The sequence below is a fragment of the Telopea speciosissima genome, chromosome 1, assembly GCF_018873765.1.
Source record: "Telopea speciosissima isolate NSW1024214 ecotype Mountain lineage chromosome 1, Tspe_v1, whole genome shotgun sequence".
NCBI classification, from domain to species: domain Eukaryota; kingdom Viridiplantae; phylum Streptophyta; class Magnoliopsida; order Proteales; family Proteaceae; genus Telopea; species Telopea speciosissima.
Genome location: NC_057916.1, coordinates 79780882 through 79799166, shown reverse-complemented (window position 1 = coordinate 79799166; position 18285 = coordinate 79780882). Strand labels below are relative to the sequence as shown.

Here is an 18285-nt window from a genome sequence, read left to right as displayed (position 1 = left end):
ATTCTTTAATTTAATTACTACCATCTGAGTCTTGAGTCTCTTGACTACACTTTCATTACTCTCCTCCTACCTCCTGCCCTACCACCTGGGAGGTCTAATATTGGTCCAAAGGACCAGACACTTGAGTCTCTCTCTCTCTACTCTACTTACAGGGCCACCCAGCAGACATCTGGGGAGCAGTAAAGAGTGGAGAGAGAGAGAGAGAGAATGAAGAAAGCAGAAATGCAACTGTAGTATCAGTCCCTAGCTAGTCGATCCCTACACCCTACTACTACAAGAGTGAAAAAAAATATATATAGAATAAAGAATAGAATAATTATGAATAAGGAGAAAAAGAGAAAACAATTACTAGAAGAGGTATTGTGTAAATTCGGTTAAGTTGAGAGTAGTAGCTTCTCCCTCACATCCTCTTATTATTAGAGAAATCCCCCAATTTTAGTAGTAAAGAATTATCAGAAACCGCCCCCCCCCCCCTCCTCCCCTTCTCTCTCCCCTCTATTTCTTTCTCTCTCTCTCATTCCCCTTCTGTGTAAAATCTATACTATGCTATCTATCTATCTATATATTTGCCCTATGCGCAGCACCACTCATCAGACACTGACTTATTATTAGATTTATCTTTTCTCTTCCCTTTCCTTCCCTTCCATCTGCTGCTATACCAGCCGAGGAAGTGGGAGAAGAAAAACTGAGACAAAAGGGGAAAAAAAAGAAAAACAAAAGAGAGGGTGGGAGAGGAAACACGCACACTCTATCTCTTTCGATCTCTCTGTGGTCCAGTGCTCTTCGTTGTTGTTGTTGTTGTTCTTCTTCTTGTTGCTAGAGAGGAAGAGAGATGGGTAGGGGAAGAGTGGAACTGAAGAGGATCGAGAACAAGATTAATCGTCAGGTAACCTTTTCCAAACGGAGAAACGGTTTGCTTAAGAAAGCTTACGAGCTATCTGTGCTGTGTGATGCCGAGGTTGGTCTCATCGTCTTCTCCAGTCGCGGCAAGCTCTGTGAGTTCGGAAGCCAAGGGTATATCCATCATTCTCTCTCCCTCTCTCTCTCTCTCTCTCTCTACCACTATTCTACACTATACCACTTACACTAATACTAACACTAACACGCGCGCACCCACACACCCACTCTCTCTCTCTCTCTTTTCCTTCAGGCTTCAACTGCTTTGTGAATTTTTTTTATTTTTTTTCTTTTTCGGATCAGTTGAGGTTTAATGATTTCTCTGCTTTTTTCTCTGGTGCATGGTTTCCCTAATCCTTCGCCCTTTTTTCCTTCCTCGAGACAAGGACTTCGAATACCTTCTCGACACGTTTCATTGTAGTTTTACTTTTCTGTCTCTCTCTCTTTCTCTCTCTAGAGTAGATCTCCCTCCCTCCCTCCCAATCCCTAGTTTTCTCTCCTCGAGTCTAACTGAAATCCACTTTTCCTCTTCGACTGGCTCGTACGGCTAGGAACGCAGACGAGGTTGTTCCTACGAACTCAACTCAACTCAACTCAACTCGCAGTCTTTATAGACCTCGGTCCAAGATCTAGGGCTCTCTCTCTCTCTCTCTCTGGATTTACAGAACTTTATGAGAGATTTCATTAGAAAAATAATATCTGGGTTAACATTTTTAAAGACATAAAAATCTCCATGAAAAATCATTTCTTAAAATGAATCCATGAATATAATCTCGTGTGGTGTCTCTTCTTCTAGTTTCTCTCCAAAAGGGTTTGACTTAACTCCAAGATCTACACAGAAAAAGATTGTTTTCATGGTCATATCCTCCCTCTGAAAGAACTTTCTACTTTTGGAAGGAGAAAGCCTGAAATCACATCACATCCCAACCCATTAGAGATAATTTAAGTAGCCAAAAACCTGCACTGCACTGCACTGGATGAAAGAAAGCTTTCTTTTCTATCTATCTGAATCTAGTTACAACCATGGCCTTATGAGCCACTAGTCTTGATCAATGCACACCACCCTTCCTTACTAACATCATTCTTGTATGGAACTAATTAATTTAATTTTACACTTTAATTGCACTAGCTAGGCTTCTTTTCTTTAGGTTTTCACTAGCAAATAATAGATATATTTACAGATAATTAGCTATGTATTAAGGTTCTAATGCTATGCTTGCGAATTATATCTATTTTTGCTTTTGATTAAAACAAGAAGAAACTTGGGTGAAGACTATGGCAGCACTTGCTATTAGTATTACACACACTACCTCCCCCCCCCCCCCCCAAAAAAAAAAAAAAAAAATTTTTTAATTCTTTATTTAATCTTATGGACACAGTTATTATACACGGTTGTGTCTTCCCCCCTCCCCCTTCTTGATGGGGGTGGGGACAAAAGCGTAATAACACATCTCCTCTCTCCCCCATCCAATGGTTGAAGACACATGTTTGTACATGGCCGTGCATAAAACCTTTTGCCTAATCTTTTTCATTTATTTGTAAATCTTAAGTATACAATTAATTCTGACCTAATGGAGATAAACAAGAATTGTATAGATGTTAAATCATTCGCTTACATCTTGCATTTCTGGTAGATCTAGAGTGTAATGTAGCAAAATTGCAATTGGTATTTCTAAAACATGCATAATCATGATTTGCTTGAATTTTTTTTTTCCTATTCTAATTGAGTATTATGTGCAACTGTCAATAAGCTGCACTTCTTTTCATTAATCGAGTGTCTTTATGAAGACAAAGTAAGGCAATCCATATTGTTAAAGTAGAAGAAGTAGAGAGAGAGAGAGAAAAAAGGAAGACAAAGCACACCATAATTAACATGGTTCGGTTTAGTTTGAACCTACGTCCACACAAAGATAATTTTCAGCTGTTATATGAGATAAAGAGGGAAGGAATGAGTCGTTTAAAAGAGGGATCGGAGATGATTTGATTTACAACTTACTTATCCTCTCCCATAGTCATCTTATCTTATCTTATCTCCTCAGCCATATATATATATACATGTGTAGTGTTTCTTTCAATATCATATAAAGTGTCCTTTTATCCTCTATTTTCTTAATTAGATTTGAATTTTGATTGACTTCCAAATCTGGGGTTAAATGTGAACATGAAGATGCATTTAAAACATAACAACAGGGTTAGGATTAAGTACACAATGTAACAATGATTGCAACAACATTTTTTTAGATGAACATCTTGGAAGAGGATGATTTTTGGTGGATCTTGTTATTGGTGAAGCCTACTCTCAGTTCAAAAAGTGTTGTGGTGATTCTTTGGCAGGTCGTTTCACCTTTGAAACATGCCAGAATGGCCAAAAAGTGCATGCATAAGCGCCTTAGGTGCTGACCCAAGTAGAGCTCGTCAAGATCTTCGATTTGATATGTATTCTCCCTATGTTGGTTCAGGTCCAAACCAGTTCGGGTGAGTCTCTAAGGGCAGTTTTGTACTTTTTAGATTAGGGTTTTCCTATATATTGTAGTTCCTCTTTGAGATGTGAGAGTGAGGGTTTGTATTTGCTTCACATAAATAATGGATTCGTTCTCAGCCGTGGATGTAGCCTTCCTTCTTGGGGGTGAACCACAAATCTTTTCTTGTGTGCTTGATTTCTATTTTTCTTTGCATTTTCTTCTGCCAAATTGCCATTCTGTTGCGTTATTTTTCTAACCGATCTTCCCAACTTATACTAGAAAGATAGTTTATATTTAAAAGCAAGAAAATTTGTCATGCAGGCCTCTTACCTTCTCTATTGGGTGAGTCTTTGGGCTCCCTAGTAACATCATCAAGAAGATTGAAGCCCCTATGTGTTCCTTCCTTTGGAAAGGTAGCGAGACCACTAGATTCCTCAATCCTTGCAGTTGGTACTCTAGTTGCCTTCCCAAGGCCCAAAGGGGGCTTGGTTTGAGAGGAGTTATAGATGTCAACTCTGCTATTCTAATTAATCTCGTATGGAAAATTGCTGAAAGTTGACTCTATATGAGTTTCCTCGGTGTACTCCTGTCTCTTCTATAGGGATTCCATCTAGACTGTTTCCTACCCTCTCGACTCCTCCTGGTCTTGGAGAAAGATTCTCCAAATTAGGAACTTAGCGAGTGATGACATCACCTCGCCTATTGATGATGGGGAGGATAAGTTGCTCTGGCTCAACCTTTGGCGCCGGCACCACAGAGGGATCCTCCTTACCCGCTACTGCAATAGGATCAGATATGATGCAGGCTCAGCCAGACGAGCTAAGGTCTCTTCCATCTTAAGGGAAGGGATCTAAGATCCTGGCCCATCCCCCTCTCCCACCCTCATTTATGTCTAGGGTGACCTTAATAACATCAAAAGAAGGCCTACTGGCGGTGGTGATCTAGTAAAGTGGTTAGGTTGCTCCTCAGGCAGGTTCTCTTTCGCCTCATCTTGAAATCTTGTTAGATGTTCTAAGAGACCCTACATCCTTGGGCCAACAGGATTTAATTCAAAGGCTTTACCCTAGACATAGCTTCTCAACCTGGTGTGCCCTATCCCACACTTTCCCAATCCAGTCATCCCTTCTGCAGAGATTCATTTCCATCCCAAACTATTGCTTTTGTCGGAATGCCACAGAGACGTAAATCACCTCTTCTTCTCTTGCCACTTCTCCAAAGTGATTTGGGAAAATCTCCTAGTCAAATGTTGACCCTCCCTCAGGCCTATCGGATCCTAGTTTATGAGTAGGGATGTAACTGGATATCCAAAAATCCAAATCCGATCCACATCTGTAGCCATTTATGGACATCCGTATTCGTTTAGAGATATCTGGACAAATATCCGAATACTCCGATAAAAATCTATCCGGAAAATAAATCTGAATACATAATAATAAAAAATTAAGTAAATAATGATCTTAAGGGTTTTTGAAGATTCAACAGGTTCTAGAATATGAGGAAAAGAGAATCATGATCTAAGAGATATGGATTGATAGTGAATTGTATCCGCTAAGGGGAGGAAGGTCCGGGTTACACAAGGCAGAGATGTAAACGGATGGTCGAAAATCCGAATTTGATCCGAATCAATTTAGAGGTATCCGTGTTCGACCAGGGAATATCCGGATCTGATCACATCCTATCCGCATCCGAGCCGAATCCGATCTGTTTACATCCCTATTTATGAGTGGGCATGGGACATTGGGACCTGTCCTGGTTCAATGGGTCCTCTACTTGTGATGCTATTGGGAGACTTGCTTATAATGTTGTGATCTACCATAGATGGTGAGGATGTAACAAGAGATGTTGAACATCTCCTCCTGCACTCATCTTCACATTTATGCCTCCATCATATCTTTGACTTTTTCCTCCACGCTCCTTGTATGGACTCCGTGAGGAACCACTTCATCGCCACCTCTTGGGACATTCCAATGCAGTTCTCCCGATGAGCGGGGAATCTTCACGTATGTGAACGACTCACAGTCATTCAGATGGAATCCAATCTATGAGAATATTCCATCTGAACGGCTGTGAGTCGTTCAGGTACGCTCACATACGTGAAGATTCACCATTCCCGTCCCCCACACACCCCTTAGATCCTAACACCTATATTAGCATGTTTTTTTTTTTTTGGTTGATATTAGCATGTTTATTTACAAGTTCTTTTTCTTGTTAATAATTAGGTTTTGTTTAGTGGATGAAAATTAATGTACTTCATAACCCAAATAAATTAAATCATGAAAGAAATAATTCAAAAAAATCATGTTCTTTGATCCACTAGTAAATATTTTTATTATATGTCACTATTTATTATTTTCATTATCTATTTATGTAAGCAATCTAATTACAATGCATTGTCGTTTGAAAATTTTTCAGCATGAACAAAACCCTTGAGCGCTACGAACGATGTCGTTGCATACCTCTAGACACCAATATTGATGCTGTTCATGAAACACAGGTTTTTGGTTGATAAATTTTCCCCTTATAAGCTCTGTTTGTTTCGGCGTAAAATTTTACTTGAAAATTTTTACTTCAAAAAATTTGACTTATAAAATTTTACATTTGTAAAAGTTCTCGAAACAAAAATTTGAAAACTTTTCAACATGTAAAATTTTACATTTACGTGCGTAAAATTTAACGCCGAAAACTTTCAAGTTAGCATATTTTGTTAATATATATCATCTAGCTTTAGAATTGTACATGATTTGGGTTATTTCCCTAATGCCATCTTACTATTTTCTTTACCTCCCCTCCCCCGCCCCCACTACCCTTTTCTCTTTTCCATTGTTTGTTGCAGAACTGGTACCAGGAAGTTTCAAAGTTGAAGGCAAAATATGAATCTCTTCAGCGCTCACAGAGGTTTATGCTGATCACAATATCACTCAATATGATTAATTAGTGTAGTGATTATTACTTTCGATAATTAGCACTACAACACATTTCTTTAGTATGCCATGACAAACAATTAAACTAGTTAAACTACTAAAACAGTTCTTCTCCTACCATAATAATATTCTTATTGGAAATTTATGTTAAGGAATTTGCTTGGGGAAGATCTTGGTCCACTTAATGTCAAAGAGCTGCAAAATCTTGAGAAACAGCTTGAAGGAGCTTTGTCACAGGCCAGGCAACGAAAGGTACGTAGCTGTTTTATTTCAAAATAATTTTAATAATGGTTGAGGAACTAAATATATTCTGATTGAGGTTCATTGTTTTACCATTTAGCAGTTGATAAAACTTAGAATGTCTAAGTTGCACATAGCATGTTGCTTTCTCCTTTCTCATCTCACGTTCTTCTTTACATATGGTAAAATATAATGTCACAAAAAAAGCCAAACAGTTTCTAGCACCATCTAATAAGGCAATGTCTGTTGGTACTTATCTTCACTATTGAATATATATGAGATTTTGTGAATTTGTTATATATCAAATAAAGTAGTCTATCTCAATCATATGGTCCACCATGTATGTATCAGAGTTTTTTTTTTCATTGAAATTTGTCTTTCAAACAAGATTGAATTTCAAAAAAGAACTTGGTTTTCTCACACGGACATTGAGGAAAGTAACCTTAAGGGGCACTTAGATATGCCATGTGGCAGGTTAAATGAGCCTGAAAATATTTGGACATGTAGGTCATATGTTCCATGTTCACATGTTCAATTTTTTAAACCAATCCAAGTTTACCAAACGGCAAAATTATTTTGGAACTACTAAGAGAGTGCAGAACTATAGTGGAGTGCATAGACATACATGAGAGGGTAAATGATTGAAAATGATACCAAAATTTAACATGTGTCCTACTCATACCATTTTCAAAGATATCCCCTGGTCAGATTGTCACATCACTCTCCACATGGCTGCCATCAAGGGGATTCTTCCCATATGGCCGTGTGGGAAATCTCTTGTCTTCAAAATTTTTTTGAGGCATTTTCTCTTCCTGCAGTCTTTATATGGATCGAAAAAAGCAACCCATAAATTAGATGATGATATAATTAGCATCTCCCTAAAGTTTGAGCACCGATAGTCATTGTCACATGATAGAATATCTTTGTGATGTAGAGAAAATCTCTGAAGAAGTTTTGGATCAATTGGACCGACATAAGTCCACCTAATCAAGTCGAAAGTACTAATTTTGGCAGCGCAACTTCTGAGAGTCATAATTTTTAACTCGGGTACGGTGGAATTACGGAAGTCATAATATCTTTTTGAAAACGCTAGCCAATGTTCTGTAGGTTTTCTAATGATTTTGTTCACTGGACCCCAAGTTTCAGGGTCAAATTCCATCGTTTAAGGGTTCTACCGGGCCTCTGAAGATTTGCGTGTGACTTAGGAATCTTAGTTTTCTGGTTTATTTTTAGTATATTCGTTTGTTTCTTGTTTATTTAGGTTTTCTTTTCCTTTGTAATCTAACGTCCTTATATAAGTGTCATTTTGGAAGAAATAGAGTATCTTGAAGTTTATGAACGAAATTACTTTGCTTGCTCTTTTCCTCTGTTGGAATTAAGGGTTTTTTTTTTTCTTTTACCTTGAGGAGTTGAGGGTAGTGAGCACTAAAACAAGATCTAGCCCCCATTCTTCCTACTATGTCACCTAGGATCTAGAACACCCCCTCCTCCTAAGATTACTTATGAATGTAACTTAGGCATTTAGTACCTGACCATATTTTTTGTTAACACTCGCATGTTTGGAATAAAGAAAAGTTGCAAGGTATCATTTCATCAATTTCTAAAGTTGTGGATGTTCTCTTTGATTCATGTGGTTGAAATGAGGATGTTGCATGCGGTGGATGAGTGGTTGAACTAGAAAAGATAAAATAAAGAATTAACAAAAGCAGAGCAAAGCTAGGCCGTTGCCTCCTATTGATGATAAGTTGCAAGAAATTCGTCTTAATTAGGTGGTGTGGACATGTGCAACGGAGGCCCTTGAATGACCCATAATTACTTCTTCTTCTATATATAGCCTTATTATATATCAACCTATATTATAGTATTGCAATATTGCATTGTAGTTCTAATTATTAATGAACATTTTCTTCTAATATTTAACTATAATTAATTATGAAGTTGATCGATCGAGGTCCATGATCCTATTCTTAATTCAATGTTTTATATGTACGTGCAGACACAAATAATGATGGAACAAATGGAAGAACTCCGGCGAAAGGTATTCTAATATTTATATGAAACTTCATTTTATCGATCATCAAGCTTGCTTACAGCAGCTAGCTTTCTGGTTTACTATGTACGCTTGCAGGAACGTCATCTTGGAGACATAAACAAGGAGCTCAAAAACAAGGTTTTGCCTTAGAAATAAATATATATGTTTCTTCACTGTCGTTACTAATTAATGATATATATATATATATGTTTTCCATTTCTCTCATGTTTGATTGATTATTAATAGTTGTTTCAGATTGAAACTGAAGGACATGGTGGTTTTAGATCCATTCTTCAGTGCTCATGGGACTCCTCTACTCCAGTGGTTGGAACCAACAATTTTTCACCACATCCTTCCCATTCCAACCCTGCTATTATGGACTGTGAACCCACTTTGCAAATAGGGTACCCTCTCTCTCTCTCTCTCTCTCTCTCTCTCTCTTTGTGGTTTTTGCTGTGAGGTTCAGGTTTAGATGGATGGATTGGTAAAGGGGGGCCGGGGGTCAGTTTCGATCAATTTAATTGTTGTTGAATTGGCACTACAACAGGTACCAAAACTTTGTTACAGTACCAGTACCAGTACCAGAAGGAACAACCATTCCTCGGAGCGTAGGTGGCGAGAGTAACTTCATCCATGGATGGCTCCTCTGAAATCTAAGACCACACTCGATCAGAATTGAAGCAAATTAAAGACCCAAATTCTCTATACATATATATATATATGGTCCTTGATTATATATATATATATATTCAATGTGGTGGTTAAACATGGAATTTGCTCAATTACTCACATAATTAATTCTATACATTTGCACGGTTTTACGGCTTGGTTTGCCAGTTCTGCTTTGATCATGATCGAATCAGGATTCAGGACTGGTTTTTGGAATCTTTCCACTGATCACCGCTGGCCTCCTCCCAAAAAATGAGAATCCATTCACCGTGGGTATCGGCTGGGCAGGGGAGAGCGCTTCATGAGGGTGTTTTGGGGAAATACTATGAACCTAAAAGTATCTTTTTTATTTATTTATTATTTTTTTGGGTGGGGGAGAGAATAAGATAGGGGTTTGTGAACCCTAGGATGGCCTGATGGGTGAAGCGTTATGTATGAGTGGAGGAAAACTAGGTCTGCCCGGAGTACATATTTACATCGTACAATAATGAGAGGCCTCAAATGTTTTTGCATGCGCTTTTATTGACTCCCGTGCTGGTGCAAACATTATACCACTAGACAACAATCTCTTGCCAAAAAAATTTGATTTTGTCTTTTAAAAAAATATAGGATAATTAAATCTATCAAGTACAAGGCGATCCAAATTGATCTGACCAGAGAGCGATACCGATTACTAAATCCTTGGTGCTCCATGATAGATGAGATTATTTCCACTATTGGATAGATAGGGCATAGATAATTTGAGATAGTCATATGTTTAATTTTAGACTCAAATTAAATCAAATGCCCCCTGAATCATGCATGAATACAAATACTTTGACCACTATTGTACACTCTTATGCAAGCTGGGTTTTTTTTTTTGGGTTTTTTTTTCTTGAAAAAGTAGTATAATTATGGGCATTATGGGCGGGGGGATCACTTGCAAGTCGCATGGTCCCTACACCCAATCTTAGCAGAAGTTGGGTTCCGGTGAGGCCCATGTTGTTGACATCCTCCTGCCTCAGTAAGTTGGATTTAAGGAGCCACCGATGTTGATGGATTCACTCAAACCCTTTCAGAAGTGTTATTGTTAGGGTCACCAGCGGCTTGATGGATAATCATTAACAATCTAATGCCATAAGGTGTTAGGGGTCAATACTAGGGCTGCAACAAAGTTGGGTTGAGCCGGGACTTTAAAACCCCAGCCCAACCCTAAGTCCCCTTAGTTGTGCTCAAGCCCATCCCTACTTTGACTCAAGGTCAGAAAAATCCAACCCTGACCTATCCTCAGAGTTGGATTGGGCTGATCCTAGTTGGCCCTAATCAAGGGAGGGAAGAAATGCATGAGCTGGCCAAGCTAGGAAGAAGAAGATAGGGTTGGGTTGGGCCAGGCCGGGCTCAGCGCGCCTGAGACCTCAACCTTGGTCCTGACTCAGGGTCAGAAATTCTCAACCCTGACCCGTCTTCAGGTTCAAGATATCTCAATCCAAGCATGTTCGGGCTCAGGACAGGTTAGAACAGGCTTAGGCCATCAGGGCCAAACTTGCACCCCTAGGGATCATCTTTTTTTAAAATTCAAGTTACATTGAAGGATTTGACTTTATTAGATACCTCTTAAGGGGCGGCCCTTATAAATTGTCGAACTACATCATCGCCACTCACACACGCTCAACTAACAGACTAACGGAATCGCGGTGAATCTGTGAATTTGAAAGGCAAAGAACACGAGTTCAACATTTTCTATTTTCTAAAATCATTCATTGGACAACTTGTTGTGGCCATGCTCCTACTGCCCCCTATCGTAGGTGCAAACTTGGAATAATCCCTTTCCCCTTTGGGTTCACAAATACCCTCTCAGATTTTAGTATTTTTCATAATACACTTACGGATTCCAAATCGGCGTCTACAATTGGGGTAATAGGAAACATAGCTGCAACCCGGGAAGCAGTCAATTTTTGTCCCAATCAAGGTTTTAAAACTCAGGTTTCGACCAACTAGAAATTGAGTTCGTCTCGGTTTCGACCATATCTCGGTCGAAACCTGGGATTTTTTCCCATTGATGGGGAAACCAAGGTTTCGACCCTAAAACAAGGTTTTTTAGGCCTGATATTTTGCAGGTTGTCTATTTTTCACATTTTAAACACAATCCATGAATTACATTGACAAAAAAATCACTAAAAATAGTACTTGTGGTTATTGACACAAGTTTACTAACGTACGCGCTGATACGATACAGACACTATAGTAGTTTTATAAATTTGTAATTATATAAATTTATAATTAGTTCACATAATTATAAAGTACTTGAACCCTGAATAATACATTGAATCCAAATAAAACATTAAATTGCCCCTCTTCAATTCCATGCAGAGTTTCTTGGTGGATCTAATCCACGAGCAGCGTACCACTGAAGATTGCGTAGCCGTTCCTCCGAATACACAACATACGTATCCCATGACAATAATATTAAATGCTCTCAAGAGAACACCAATTAATCAAGAACAAAACAAATCGTGCCAACAAAACCCATCAAAATCTAACAGGAAGCCAGCACGTATAGGAATACAAAGCCATTCAGGAAACCACCGTTGTCATAATAATTTAGACCAAAACCCCCATGAGATGGAAATTTTAAAAATAAAAAGAGAAAGGTACTTGGGCAATGATTGGCATTGAAAGTCGTAACAGTGAAAGGTCCATCAGGGTCATCGATAACAACAGACTCGCCGACCTCAATTCTGACAAATAACGAATCCTCTGCCTGCAAAGAAACATAGAAACGAAATGGGTATCTCTACTGAAGCGGGAACGAAAGAGGAGAATGTGAGAAAAAAGAGGGGAGGGGGGAACCGAAAGGAAACCGTAAAACCTACGGGAATAATTGAAGGATCAGTGTTTTCGTAAGGTGGGTAGCGTAAATAGGGTATGAAGAGTAGAGAGAAATTCCAGTGTAGTGGTCTTTGTGGCCGTGAGTGAGGAAATGGTATCTCTTCCTTCTTGAAGAAGGGCTCCAAGCATTGAAAAAAGTAAATGACAGCCTTGGTACTATTATTCTTCAAAAACCATTGAAAAAAGTAAACGATAGCCTTGGTTTATGGTTTCGGTCGAAACCAGTGCGAAATCGGGGATTTTTAAAAGTTCAGATCCAACTCGTCTCGGAACATGTTGAAACCGAGTTGTCTCGACAGTTTCGACAGGTTTCAACCGAGTTTTGATTCCATGGTCCCAATACAACCTTCTTCCCTTATTAGACTACCAAGGATCTTTTATCGGCAGAGACTGGGCCCTAATGATATACTTTCTCCATGTCGTGTGATGGGCCCATCGACCAACATGATTGTCTCACTTTTCATTCTTTTTCGGCTTTATAGCAATGTCTTCGAATGATGACAAACTTACCAAAAGTCACATTATCTAACGAGGTGAGCATAAGATTTAAGCAGGAGTTTCCTCATTATATAAGGCCTTTAATTTTAGCTTTCAAAAAGAAGCAGACTTGTTTCCATGTTACCTGGCATTTGGGCCATTTTACCCGACTTCAGAAATCTCGCCTCCAGGTTTTGAGGCCCAAAGTGAAAAAATCACTTGGTGCATGCTAACCGGTGTGTCCAAGGAGTGGAATGATCGCCCAACCCCATTCCAAGACGGAAATTCTAGGTGCCATGATGAATTTTTATCCTCTATTGTTCGCTGTCCAAACAGCACAGTGCTGTCCCCTCATATAGGGTGCGAAATGACAACTTAACCTCCTTCGTGCAGTGTGTTCGGGCAGAGAGGTTAAGTTGTCATTTCGCCCCTATGTGAGGGGACAGTAGGTACTGTTCGGACAGCGGACAATAGAGGATAACGATGATGGGGTTGGGTGGTAATTCACGTCCAGCTGTGTCTAGGCGCGGTGTCCACGCCTTGGACAAAACTGGGTGGCATTCTTTAGTCTAAGAGTATATTACGTATTCATATATGATGTAAGACTATTTTTTAACTTATACATGCACATCCCAATACTATGAACCTGCGATGAACACAAAAGTAATAATACAGCAAGATAGATTGATTTTCCCAACCATATAAAAGAATTCCTTACATATACCAAAAGTATGTCCTTGTCTCTGTGTTAGTGAATGAACCAACACACTCTCTGCTACGAGTCCGGATCCTCTCTTGAGTAGGGGTAAGGTGGTCTTTGCGTGCCCCATTGTGTGTAGGGCACACACAAAAGTAGAGGCAGGCGGAAGTAAAGGATGGCACCATGAATGAACGAATTGATGAACTTCTTCTTCGTTTGGAAGCTTGGAGCTAATTAAGGGGTCTAGTCATTTTCAGGCTCTCCCATTTAGTTTTCTCCACATTACCATATCCCTTCTTTTTATCTTTCGTTGGTTAGATTTATGAGATCGAGCAATTAACAAGACTAATTAGAGAGGACGTGGTGGTGCATGTAATAACGTAAGGAATCCAATTTCTACACAGATGTCCGGCATCATTATTATAATCACCTTCTCTCTCTATTGGGAATAATCTCGATCACATAGAAGTTAACTTTGAATTCTTACATATAAAGCTTAAACTTAATGATTGGATATTTCAAATATAGTTGGAAAATCAGGATTTTTGACTCGACTCGTTGGTCAGAAAAATCTGGTGACTTGATCTTGTCAAACCAGGTTAAGGCGAGTCATTTTTTTTTAAATACAATAAATATGTATAAATTAGAAAAAACAAAACAAAAAAACAAAAAAATGGGAAAAATCAGATAAATTAATGAATCACATATCAATGCATTTTGAGTTTATACCATTGAATAGGAGAAGGGAATCTAAAAGTTGAGGTTTTATGGTTTTTAAAAAATGACTAAACTCATCGAGTTTGTCATGACTCGAGTAAAAATACCGACTCTTATTTTACTCGGACGATTTATGACTCAATCTCGGCATTTTTTTACCCTGATGTAATCTACACTACTCTTGATCATGTCTTTCAAATTTGACTTAACTCGAGTGACTCGTTCCAGTCAGAACTCAAAACCTGATTTTTCAACTATGATTTTACTTTAATATAAAAACTTATATTTAATCATCTCGCTATTGGGAATATTAATCTCACATCATTACTCTACCTTCTCTTGACAAAGCAAAAAAAAAAAAAAAAAAAACCCATACATGTAACAAGTCACGTTTAGTTTCGTCACAAGGTCACGTGGGTATAGCCACCGAATTGAACAGTGGCAGCATTTGAAAATTTTTTTCTATCTATTTGTTATTCCTGGTCTCGTGTCAAGCATTAAGCTTAATAGTTAGTTCATATCCAAATAAAAAGTGAAGAATCAGCTAGGTATAAATCCTCCAACCATGCGGTCTGCATAGTGGGGTTTTTTTTTTCCCTTTTGTTTCTGTGAATACGTATTAAGGGGTGCTATTCTCTGTGCCGCAGCACAAGTTGCGCCCAGGCAATGGGTGTGGGTGCAATGACCACTCTATCCCTGTCTGGGTACAGCCTGCACTATGGCACAGAAAACATTGTCCCTTAAATTTACCATTTTATATCTTTGCATTTAAAAAGATTTTTCTTTTTTTTTGATAAACAATAAGCATTAGTTTATACTAAATAATGGCCCCCTGATTCTTGTATAGCCGGCTATAGGTTTTTTTCATTGAAAAAGAAAATAGTATAGACCATAGTTTTGCCATGCTACAGATCAAGATAAGCTCAAAGTTTAAAGCTCAAAGTTTAAGGATGAAGCAAAGCCCATGTGCATTCTACTTAAATGTCTTGTTTCCAAGATAATGGAGCGGGCCACTAGGTGAGATAAAACTTTGAAAATTAATGGTTATTGTTTTTAATGTCAAAGTTATTTTTAGTCTAGTAAGAGTAGAAAATATATGGGCAAGAGAATGTTAATCGGTCATTAAGGTACTGCATCAATGTTGTTGCCAATGAAAATGCGCATAAAGCCATTGATTTGGATGCGATTTTTTATTTTATTGGGGGTTGAACGGTCTTTTCGCGCACAAAGGTATTGGTCTCTATATAAACGTAGAAACTACGCGACCGGTAAACATTCTTTTTCCCAAAATGTATTTAGTCTAGAATCAAGTTTTGCCACATTAAAGGTTGTTGTGAGAATTTCAAACATATGTAAATGAATCCAATTTTTATGCATGGTCATGTACGTATATACTCGTGCCTTTCAACAATTCGATGGGGGTGGGGGATAGTAGAAGTTTAATTACACACCCTCCTCTCTTTCATATCCAATGGTTGAAGGCACAACCATTTACAGACATGGCCATGCATACAACCTTATACGTGTGTATATCTAGAAAATGAACTAGATTGGCCACAACTCAAATTTTAGACATTTTAGACACAGATTCATCATTCATGTATGTAGTCCCCTGCCCCCCACCCCAAATGTATTGGTGGATTACTTTGTATTTTCAATTATCTATTTCTTTTTAGAAAAGTTTAATTTTATATTAGATTTTTAAAACTTTATTTTATCATTTGACTAATTCCATTTTGATTGAAAATTAACATATAAACAGAAAACCTTAGGGTCTATCTGTCTATATAATGCCAACTATATCTAATCTGCCACATGAAATATATTTGAATCAGTCATATCTCTAAACCTACCAACCTAGAAATCTATTACTTAATTTTTTTTTTATTATTTAGATTATAAAAATGGTTTGAAACAAATAGATAACTAAAAATGAAAATACAAACGAAAACCCTAAAAAAAAAAATGCAATACATTTTGGAGTGGGAACATATATGGTTGAAATTAGCTCCAAAAATCATGCCTTCCATGTGAGATATCTAAATGATGTTTTATCTATAATAATAAAGGAAAAAATCCCATTGCACTACTGAACTAAGAGGAAAAATTGGTCTAACTCACCTATTTGTGACACATGGAAAAAAGATGTGACCATTCTAACTATAAAGAAGATAAAGAATTGATTCGCAAATTATGTTTGGATTGAAATTTGAGATATGAATAGAGAGAGGCTTTCACGAAATTTCAGCCACAACCAACTTAACATCCAGCACACATAAGCGTACGTGTGGACCAAGAATTTATTTATTTCTAAAATGCCAGTTCGATCAGAACCCGCACCCAATAATAATATAAGTTAAAATCAGGTAATTGAATGACTACCACGATAAGCACTCCCCTCGTGGGCTTACCATAATATTCTTTTAACTTTATTTTCATAATATACTTTTCTGATCATACTGAATTATACCCGAGAATATCTCGTTCCTTACTTTTTCCATTTAGGAATTCATACTTTCAACAATATAGAATTAATTTGGAGAGAAAGGAGAGTTGAATCCACCAATTCTAATCAGAATTGGTTAAATCTGGTTCTGATTTAGGCCCTATGATAAATGATTTATAGGGTTCAACCTTACTCTGGCCGATTTAAATCTATTTCTAGTAAATTTTGATCAATCCGTAAGAGCTGCTGATCTCATGGCCGAATCCACCTTTTAGAACCTCTAATAAGGTGATTTGGATTTGGGACTCAAATGTCATTTTTCGATCTGTTTGGACTAATTGGTTGCCTCTGTTTAGTTCAAGATGATCATTTTTCCCGAATTTAATACTACTCTATTATAACTGATGTGAGAGAGGCAAACAAACACACCAGGGTCCTGTCCTAAACCATTTATTAATCAATCAGGTTTGAAGAATGATGTCGTATGACTGTATTAACTTTTAATTCAAAAGTTAATTAATTAAGTTAACTAATTAATTTGATCTAATATGGACTTAATGTTATGTATGTCTCGAATTCTTGAACCCGTTTCGAAGAATGACCTGCTCCGACATTTTTGGTGGCGACCCAAATGGTAGCAGAGGGCTTGGGCGGAGCCCATCACTGATCTCGTTGGGGGTGCGGGGGTGAAGCCCCCGCGGTACAGTTCGACCCGACCCGATGGATCGACCCAGATCCAATGGAGGAGTATTTATGTTTCTTACCTGCTTTATTGTAAAGAGAGAGGAAGATTTTGGGGTTTTCGTCCTAGGGTTTCTGAGAGAGTGCAGCAGCAGTGATTTGGGTGTTCTTGAGAGTTTCCATTGTAATTTTTCTCCGATTTACATAGTGAATCATCTTCGTCTTCGCCCGTGGATGTAGCACACCATACTGGTGTGTGAACTACGTTATATCTCTGTGTTCTTTTGCTTGATTCTTGTTTCTTTTCTTGATTTTGTTGGTGTTTGCTATAACAAACTGGTATCAGAGCTCTTGGTTGTTTCGATCACTGCATCCATGGCTCCTACATCAACGAAATTTGATATTGACAAGTTCGATGGGAGCATTAGCTTCAGCTTATGGCAAGTTCGGATGATGGTTGTTCTTGCACAGCAAGACTTGAGAGAAGCCCTGCTTGGGAAAGCGAAGAAACCTGCAACTATGTCTGAGGAGGAGTGGAACAAGATGGATATCAAAGCCCTTTCGGCTATCTAGTTATGTCTTTCAAATGATGTATTGCAAGAAGTTCTCTCAGAGAAGACGGCTGTTGAGTTGTGGGCGAAGTTGGAAAACCTATATCTCACCAAATCCCTCACCAACAGGTTGAGATTAAAGCAGCGTTTGTATACCCTTCGTATGGGTGAAGGTAGTTCACTTAAATCCCATATTTCTGATTTCAATTCTATTGTTACTGATTTGAAAGCAGTAGATGTAAAAATTGATGATGAAGATTTAGCTCTGTTATTGTTATGTTCCCTGCCTCCATCATATAAGAGTTTTAGGGACACCATGATTTATGGTAGAGAGACCATCTCTGTTGAGGATGTCAAAACGAATCTGCTAAGCAAGCAGGAGATTGATGATCGATTGACATCAAGTAAATCGAGGGTGTTGGTTTGGTGGTTAGGGGAGAACTTCGAAAGAGGTTCGAGCTGACAAGAAGAAGGCTAGATCAAAATCTAGGCATAAGAATCATTCCGCAATTCTGCAAGAAGAAGGGGCACATTAAATCTGAATGATACAAGCTTTAAAATAAGCAAAAGGCAAGTGGTGGTGCCCAAAACCAACAGAAGAAAGAAAGCTCCGCAGAGGCTAGT

The 18285-nt window shown here is 38.2% G+C and overlaps 1 protein-coding gene across 1 annotated transcript; it reads left to right on the top strand.

Annotated features, from left to right (window-relative positions):
* Positions 1–737: 737 nt before the first annotated feature.
* Positions 738–17683, top strand: LOC122655308 (agamous-like MADS-box protein MADS3). Its single transcript, XM_043849513.1, has 9 exons — positions 738–1014; positions 5772–5853; positions 6193–6254; positions 6433–6532; positions 8517–8558; positions 8649–8690; positions 8808–9007; positions 9100–9173; positions 17457–17683. Exons 1-9 carry the CDS (start codon positions 833–835, stop codon positions 17681–17683), a joined length of 1011 nt encoding a protein of 336 aa, XP_043705448.1. The 5' UTR covers positions 738–832.
* The last annotated feature ends 602 nt before the right edge of the window (positions 17684–18285 follow it).